We start from the raw sequence: 9,511 nt of genomic DNA, 5'->3' as shown, positions 1-9,511 counted from the left end.
CCCTAACTAAGAGTTTTGAACTGTGCACACCGGAAGAAGTCGAGTCCAACAGGAATGCTTTTCCTCTTTTGCTACCATCATGCATCTTAATCAATTAGAGACCTCCACAATACCATGCAGACACTTCTACATCCACCATTGCTTGATCAAGAACGCCATATGGCACTTTCTTATTGGTCAAAGGTTGTTGAGGAGCCGCCTATAAGTGTAACTGCAGAGAATGTCCATTGGACCCACCGGTCACGTGGGGTTTGGGCTGCCAAATGGGAATCCTACATGTCATGAATAGTCATTAGCAAATCTCTTCTAATCCCTTATATACCAATTATTATCTATCTCCCACATGGGACTCCTGGGCCCACACCACCATCTCTCCTATATACAGTTCGATCATTACTTACCATATGCACACCTAATCAATTCAGTGCCTGTGATCACCATTGCTAGTTCATGACAATGGGTGACGCTTCAGCGTCATACATACACATGGTATATAACATATAAAGCACCCTATTCTCTATAGTTTCTTTCTTTGATCACAACTTATTATTAATGATTTGATGTATGTATAGGTGCAACATCTTATTGAAAAATGTTTGATATTTCACATGACAAAAGAAGAGTGCATGGAAGCCCTTTCTAAGCATGCAAACATCAAACCAGTCATCACCTCCACTGGTTAGTCCCTATTTTAATCATGTCCTTATCATGCATGCAGTCGCAAGATCTCGCGTTATTATAGGGTTTGTGCGGAACACATCCTATACGCAGGTGCTAGAAGATCGATCACTTTGGTCACGTTCGCATGTTATCAATACAAATAAACTTATACAATTGTATTTTGCATGTTCTTATTCCAACACTAGAGTATTAATTTATGTCTTGATGCAGTGTGGAACGAGTTAGAGAAAGAGAACCGGGAGTTCTTTGAGTCCTACTCACAGTCTTTGTCTCAACCCTCAAGCGGGTCGGATCGGATGTCTGAGTCAGAGACGAGTAAGCTGATCCAGAAGATGATATCTGACCATCAAGCAAATGGTTCAGACAAGTAACAACCGTACAAATATATATATAGTCTTTTAGTACACTTACTAGTTGCTTACATGTACCTCTAGCTAGCCACCTAGCCACTTGACCGATTTGTATATTCAATTAAAATAATACAATAAAATAAATTGTAATGATAATACATAACTGAAATATGTTTTAAAGATATTAATGCATACCTAGGTATAACTATAACCTCTGGTGGAATGGTTGGGGGTGCACCTGGAATCTTAGTGAATCAATTTGTCTGGGAAAGCAGTCACAGTCTAGTGCTGTTAATTTTTGGTTTATTTTTGTTTTTGTGATGTATGAACAAATGAAGCTAAAATTTGTTGGGTCCATCAGTTGTCAGAGTCATGTGCCTTTTCTTCTGATTTGAAATCTCAAGAAAGGGTTAAAAATACTTGTGGCATGCATAACATCTCTCAAAAAGCTTATCAATTCAGCTCTTTCCGGGTGAGAACATGACCTGTGTAAGTCATTTATCTAAATTAGTCAAACGGGTTGAGTATATGAGTTATAATCAAGTGCTAAATGGGTTAGCTAGTAAATGGGTTACAGGCTGTAAATGGGTTGGGTTGACCTTATTAGTTTATTTTCTCTAGTATTAAACGGGATGATGTTGACTTGTACAATCAAACGGGTTAGAAACGATAACCTAAAACTTGATTATATTGACTTGCATAAGTTCATAAATCCATCGTTGATTTGTCATTGGAATCATATTGTTTGGTACTGTAATATGTAAAGTTCATATAATTTAGTAATTATATAAACGAAAACAAACGTAAGTGTTTATTATAAATGAGAAAACGAGTCTACCTTTTGTTAGTATTAGAAACTTGAAATCATAATCGAACACCATCGGGTGAAAGGGGCACACTCCATGTGAACCAAAAAGAACCTACCAATGACTGAGTGTCACCTCATTTTGAACTAAATGAACCAAAACCATAAGGGGCACTCTAAAATTGGATTCAAGAACCAAAATTTTGAACGTCCTTTTCTTTGAACCATTAAGGGAGGGTCACTTCATTTCTCCAACTTCTCACTCTTTGAACCAAAAATCCCATCCCACTTTGTTTGTGGCGGTGATACACTTGGTACCAAACCTTCCCAAATCCCATCCTAATCCTAAGACCATGTGTAGTGGAAATGCCCCTACCCTTGGGCGTTTTGCGTCATGTGGCAGCCCAGTCAGCAATGGGACATATGGGGCGCCTTTTAAAATGGATGTAGTGTGGATGTGAGCATTGTGGGGCATTATGTTTGTAATAAAATTAAATAAAAAAAAAACATCAAAAATCTTATTGGACAAACGGAAGGAAGAAAAAGGTGATTGGACAAAAACAATGAAGCTGGGCGTGGAAAAAAGCACGCCAAAAGCAATTTGGGCAAAAAAACCACCCCCGGGGGTGGAGAAAGGGCGTTGTGGGGCGGTTTTAGGGGGGAAACGCCCAACCCCCCCCCCCCCCCACTACGGATGGTCTAAGGGTGCCGCCCCCTTCACCCTAAGAGCTTTTGAACAACTTTATTGGATCTTCTAGTTTTGAGTCGTTTGTCACTAGGATGAAAATGGTAATGTTTTGGTATGTGATGTCTGAAAACTTGAATTTATCGTTTTACCTTCTAGCAAGACAAAGAACCTCATTTTTGCGCCTTCAATACCTAAGTCGTATAATTGCAACAATAACTTTCTTAGAATGTCTACATAAGTATCACATTCAAATTCAGCTTCCACTAGTTTCTATTTTAATCCCGTGAAGGGCATGTCCGGTGCAAGCTGTGTTTTACCTTTTTTTAATTATCTGGTTTCATTGGTTAGTGGGATATTAGTGAGAGACGAGTTTTCACATGTAATAAGCTTTATTTTCAGCTTTTTTTTTTAATTTTAGTTGTCTGGTTTGCATCAATTATTAAATAACCCAATTAACACCTGCACATGTTGAAAGACCATACGTAGTTGGCGTTTTCAAAGCCAAACACGCCCCAACCACGCTACCACCTCCGCCCCCGTGGGCGTTTTCTTGGTACAAATGTGTTGAGGCATTTTGTATTTCACGCCGGAGAAGAAATAGGTTGACCAATGAGAGTTATCTCCTTTTTCCTTTGGCCAATCAATGTTTTTTCATGGTTTTTTAATTTATTTAATTCATTACCACTTTTAACATAATGTCCACATCCCCACTACACCGATTTTAGAAAAACGCCCCATTGCTGACTGGGCTGCCACATGGCGGACAACGCCCAAGGGTGGGGCATTATTCACCCCAATGACTACGCATGGTCTAACGTTTCTCTATTTATAATTGCGCCAAGAGTTCTTATGAAAAAGTTTGCATCCATCCATCAGTAAAAAATCCATATTTGACTTTAAACTTTTAATCAGAATTATCAATAGCTTACAAATCAACATGGGTTTGAACTCAGTTTAAGGAAAAGTTGAAACTAAATCTAATCATTTCATATCAGTTTTTGCTTGAAAAATATGTTTGACTAGAAAGTCAAACACATACTTTCACTACACAAGAATTCCAAAAGATATCAGAAATTAAGTCCCATTAATTTGAACATCAAAACTCAGAAAACGCTTGCTTTTCATAAAGACAACAATGGCAGTTCTGACTATCATAACTATGTTAGCGATGATCCTACTGCCGTGAGTCCACAATGCAGGAACGTAACGAGAACTAAGCGAAAACTAAAACTTATCCTTAACACAAATGCATCAGATAACTTGGAACAACTCACAAAACATTACAGCAAGCAATATGAGGTTTGTTCTTTCATTTTTTTGTTCAACTTAATCTTGGCTTGGAGGATGAAATAGACAGCGTATTAAAAAGAGCAAAGATGCTAAAACGATGCATTACATTTCATTTCACTGAATAGTAGAATGGCCAAAGGAATTTAATAGTTCATTACCAGAAGTGTTTGTTTCTAAGCTATTAGTTTATTATACCTTGCTTGTATGCTTCAAAAGCCTTTGCAATGTAGCCTTTACCTTTGTTAAAAACCGTAGAATGTTGGCAGATCATGCAGAAGTAGTGTTTCCACGTAGGAATACACATCAAATGAACATTCGCCATTAATCCCAAGATCAAGATTACTGATGTGTTTTGATTTGGGTTCATAAACAGCAATCCGTAATGGGGTTGGGACTTTACGCAGGTCAGCGTCATTATCTACAGGTAGAAACACAGGTTCACCACTCTTCCTAAATTCCCATACGCAATATAATACTGCATTTGGCGAGTAAATAGTGAATAGCTTTGTAAATGGTTTCGATACCCCATCCTCCATCAGCCAAACATCAACAACATTCTCATCATGCTCATTGCGTCTAAGCACAACAAGAGACTCCCTTAGACTAGAGAAGGACAAATCATGCTTAGACCCGTCATATACCAAACTATCCGGTAGGTTTACTTCCCTAAATTCTTCACTTGTTATATCAAATGAAATAATCAGATTATAAGCCCAAAGATCATCATCTATAGTACTCCTATCAGTAGCAAGCCAATAATAAAACCCATCTATACATCGTCCATCACAGCCAAATTCAATTGATTTACGAGGAAGATTTGTGCCGTACGAACTTCTCCAAGAACGCGTGCTTAACGTAAAGACCTCAACTTGCCTTGGGATTTCCATATCCTCCTCCCAACTATGCATATATGCGATCTTGACAATCTTAGGGTCATTAGTCTGACGACAAACCCCAAAACCTAGTACAGTTCCATATGCATACATATCTCCGGAATTAGGCACAACGAAAGCAGCTGCTTTTCTAATAGAAGGATTCCAAAGAACAACCTTTTCGGTTTTGGTATTGGGACCATAATAATCACGATAAAGACCGTAGAAACACAACAGGCCATGAGAGCTGCCGATTGAATAATAATCTTGAAGTATCCTAACACATAGAGGAAGAGTAACGGAAACTCTCTGGTGGGGGAAACTATCATCATCAACAATTGAAACATATTTTTCCTTAGAATGAACTGAACCAACATGATGATACCTTACAAGTATATGTTTCTGTTGGTTGTTATAATTGGTAATAAAACGAGAGCTATCGATGAGAGACTTCCATGCTTTGGAGACCGATCGGAACTGAATCAAGGATCTCACAGGCAGCCTTTTCATGATTTCCTCTTGAATTTCGAATGGTATGTTGTCTGACATTTTGATTTTGAATTTCTAGGGTTTTTTTGATGAACGAGAGATCAACAGGAGGACTTGTGTTTAAACCCTTTTAGGAGTATGTTGTAACCGTATATATGAATAATCCCACTTATGGGCATTGTGCGACACGCGTTAGGGCATTATGGGCGTTTTTCACAAATGGACGTAGTAGAATAATACCCAATAATGCCCCATCAATTGATTACCCAATTATTTAAAAAAATAAAAATAAACTAAAAAATATTATTTGGAATATTCTTATTGGCCAAACAAGAATTGAGAAAGCATGCAATGGCGTGTTTTAAAAAACGCCGGTGCCATTTTTTTCTCGAATCACGCTAAATAACGTCGGGGTGTAGTGGTTGCCGGGCGTGTTCCGGCGTTTTTTTTTCTGAATTTTTTTACAAACAACGCCCCATTACGGGCGGTCTTAGAAACAACTTTTATTCAGATGAGTGATAAGATTCTTTCTAAATACGTAAACTGATTTCAACACTTTTACTAAAAAATCTAAACTCTTGTACCGAACGAAAAGTATGCGTAAAAACGTTACATCGCGCACCTTCGTTGTGACGTGTTAATGCCTAAAAATTGGATTAAAATGTAAAACATATAAAATAATAACTAAGTTAATTTAGGACCCCGCACATTGCAACGGGCCGTTAAACGAGAAAAATAGACGTAAAAACGTTGAACCACACACGCACCTTGCAGTGGCTTAACTCGTAAAATTTAGACCGAAGAGTTGAACGGAGAATTTGTAAAAAAACGGAAAGTATAAAGGACAAAAGTTGAAAGTGGAAAAATGTTGGCAAATAGAATTTTAAAATCTGTTGCATTTTCTTTGCGGTAACTTTTTTTTGCAGCGGATTGATTTTGAATAACATTTATATGAAGATGTAAATAAAATAAGCAAGCCACGAGTAATAAAAAGCGTAAAATTAAAATTATTGAACTTTAAAATAAAGAGAGGCGCGCAATTAAAGAATGCCATGTAACGGTCGCGCATTGCAACAGTGACATGGTTAAGTACATGATTTTCTACTTTAGTTTTCAATATTATGAATCATTCATCTCTAGACCTCTTCTTTGATCTTTAGAGTTTTTTAGAATAAACTACCAAAATCGCTCAAGAAATCAAGAATGTATTCATCATGAATCGTTCAAGACTTTTCCTGTTTTCTAGATCGATGGTGCTGGTGGTAGGTCAAGAAGTCGCGATGGTGGCAGGCAAGACACATTTCATCCTTTCTAAATGTTAGAAGCCTCTCGCATCAGATCTATTCCACTTGTTATTGATTGTTATTACATTTGTTTATGTGTACAATTCATGTTTATTTGTATATTTAATTAAGATCCATATACTTTGCTCTAACGATAAAGAAATTTGTGAATTTTGAGTTGAACTCATCAGGCAGATTTTGGGCTTTTTGGAACATGTGTTTTCAAGATTTTGGATATCCGTTTTACTATCTGAATTCGTATCCGAAATTTCGGATATCCGAACTCGAATACGGTGATGTTTTGTTCACAGAATAAGGCAATTGGAATCTAAATTCCATCTCTTAAGATGTTTTGTTCACAGAATTTGATTGAATTGAAATCTCAATTCCAATCTTTATATGTTTAGTTGACAATGGAATTGGAATTGGAAATTTGGCGTGAATTCCTTTAACTAAATGAATTCAAAATCCTTCCTATATGTGAAGGGGTTAAAGTAAATTCATTGGAATCTTTGACCGTTTCGACCCGCACCGTTTTGACTCGTACTGTTTCGACCCATACCGATTCGATCCGAACCGTTTTGACCCGTACTGTTTCATTCGACCCGAACCGTTTCGCCCGAAGACCCGTATAATTTCAACTCGAACAGTTTCGCCCCGTACTGTTTTGATCCGAACTGTTTTGACCCGTACCATTTCCTTCGACCCGAACCGTTCGAACCGAAGACCTGTAAGTTTCATCTCGCACCGTTCCGACGCGAATCGTTTTGACCCGAAGTGTTTAGACGTGAATCGTTCGACCTGTATCGTTTCGACGCAACTCATTTCGACTCGAACCTTTTCGACGCGAAGCGTTTTGACCCGTACCGTTTCTACGCGAACCGTTCTGCCCCGTGCCGTTTCAACCCATACCGTTTTTACGCAAACCGTTTCGACCCGAAGTGTTTAGAGGCGAGCCGTTCGACCCGTACCGATTCTACCCGAACCATTTAGACGCAACTCATTTCACCTCGAACCGTTTCGACCCATACCGTTTCTACGCAAACCATTCGCCGCGAACCGTTGCGCCCCATACCGTTTTGACGCGAATCGTTTCGGCCTGAACATTTTAGACGCGAACCGTTTTGACTCGTACCATTTTCACCCGAACCGTTTCGACCCGTACCGTTTCGACCAGAACCAGGTTTGTGGGTGTCAAGTGATGGATTCCAATTCATTTGACAACCAATCACATAAAAAATGAAATTGAGATTCCTATTCCAACAATTTACAATTCCAATTAGAATGTTTAAATTCCAAAACATTCCGCAAACCGAACGCACCCTTAGAGTTAAACTTGTCAAAGATGGGTTTCTAGTGCTTTATCCTCTTCATATTAGCTCCAATGGCATCCCTAGGAATGTGAACGAGGGGATCCCAACATGCATGCATACATCATATAAAATTATGTACAAGATTTAATCATCAACCATCACACGATCACTACATGTGTGTAGAGCATCATAACATGAAGATATATCATACCAACTCTGTCACGCCTACAGCAACATAAATCATATTTTTCTTTTCTTTTTTTCCTTTTTAAAGGGTACAAACATTTAGTTTAGGTCCTTTACCAATAGGGTGGTGGTCCATTAGCAAATGTAAAGTTTTTAAACATCTTGGGAGGGAAAGGTCTTGGGTTCAAGTCCCATCGACGACGGAAGTAAAGAAATTTGCCGTCCAAAAAAAATAGTTTAGGTCATTTATACGTAACATATATAGGGGAATGTTCAAATGAAAACCACTAGTTAACGCGAAAACTCGAAAACTAACTAAAAAGCCTAAAAACATACCAATTTTTTTTTCATACCAATTTTCGCTATTTTATGTATATAAAAAATTAAAAAAAAAATTGTGGTGCACATGTGTACTACAAAAAAAAATCTTTTTTTGAAAAAAAGTTTTTTTCTATATACAAAAACTAGCGATTTTTAATAAAAAAAATTGTAAAAAGAAAAAATGTGGAGTGTTTTTTAGACTTTTTTAGTTAGTTTTTGAGTTTTCGCGTTAAAAGTGGTTTTCATTTGAACTATCCTTATATATATATATGTGTGTGTATAATAAAAATAAAACAAATTTAAAAAGGAAAGCTGGTGTAGTGGTAAACCTTTTTGATAATCATCAAATTAACTAAGTAAAACATGATTTGACATCACAAATAGTTTGCCTTTCGGATGCGATGGAGACAGTTGGCGACGATGACCCGTGGACGGAGGTGCAATATCATAAGAATAGAAAGAGCAGAGGAAATGGGGTGGAGATGACCTTCCTTGTGCAGAATCTCCCTGACCGTACGTCAAAAATGCACCTCTGGCAAGCCTTCCAACCATACGGTTTTGTTACGGATGCGTACGTGGCTCGTAAAAAAGATAAACGAGGGAACAGCTTTGGTTTTATCAGATATGTGGCAGTAGAAAATGTTGGCGCAACTCTGGCAAAGATGAATACGGTCAAGATCCTTGAGGCTAAGGGTTTTGGTATGGCCTCTTCTAGGGGTGCGGAGGTCAGGGTGGGTCAGTCTTATGCAAGTCTATTCCAGAAGGATGGTCAAGTTTCCAACCTGGGCTCTAAGACGATCTCGGTTGATGGCAACGGATCCAAGTACCCGTTACACTGCATGGGTGGGTCGATCCACGGTGTAGCTAAAGATCTTTCTACGTTGAGCAGTTTGCATCGTACTCTTGCCAATGAAGAGTTGGATAATTTTGGGTTGTCTTATGTTGGTGGCCTTAGTGTCCTGCTCACGTTGGGAAACCCAGAGATAGTCAAGGATTTTATGAGTGTCCACTCGGTACTTTTATCGAATACATTCAGTCGGTTTCATATTTGGAATGGCGAGGATCTCCCTTTGGACCGGGTGGTGACACTTAGGATCTCCGGTGTCCCGGTGCTCCTAAGGGATAGTTCCTTATTTGATCGCATTGGCAGTCTCTTTGGTAGGGTGATTCAAGCCTCGAATTTCTCTTGGATCGAGTCGAACAACTCGGATAGCTCCGTCAAGGTTCTGGCAC

The 9,511-nt window shown here is 38.5% G+C and overlaps 2 protein-coding genes across 2 annotated transcripts; one reads left to right on the top strand and one right to left on the bottom strand.

The window, feature by feature from the left end:
• Positions 1-336: 336 nt before the first annotated feature.
• LOC110906205 lies at positions 337-1,194 on the top strand. Its single transcript, XM_022151427.2, has 3 exons — positions 337-489; positions 573-678; positions 892-1,194. The coding sequence occupies exons 1-3, from the start codon at positions 451-453 to the stop codon at positions 1,050-1,052; spliced, it is 306 nt and encodes a 101-aa protein (XP_022007119.1). The 5' UTR covers positions 337-450; the 3' UTR covers positions 1,053-1,194.
• Positions 1,195-3,802: 2,608 nt separating this feature from the next.
• On the bottom strand, positions 3,803-5,298 carry LOC110904714 (F-box/kelch-repeat protein At3g23880). Its single transcript, XM_022150557.2, has one exon. The coding sequence runs from the start codon at positions 5,233-5,235 to the stop codon at positions 4,057-4,059; it is 1,179 nt and encodes a 392-aa protein (XP_022006249.1). The 5' UTR covers positions 5,236-5,298; the 3' UTR covers positions 3,803-4,056.
• Between the last annotated feature and the right edge of the window lie 4,213 nt (positions 5,299-9,511).

Source organism: Helianthus annuus, chromosome 14, assembly GCF_002127325.2.
Source record: "Helianthus annuus cultivar XRQ/B chromosome 14, HanXRQr2.0-SUNRISE, whole genome shotgun sequence".
In the NCBI taxonomy this organism is placed as follows: domain Eukaryota; kingdom Viridiplantae; phylum Streptophyta; class Magnoliopsida; order Asterales; family Asteraceae; genus Helianthus; species Helianthus annuus.
This window is presented reverse-complemented; position numbering and strand designations above follow the sequence as displayed.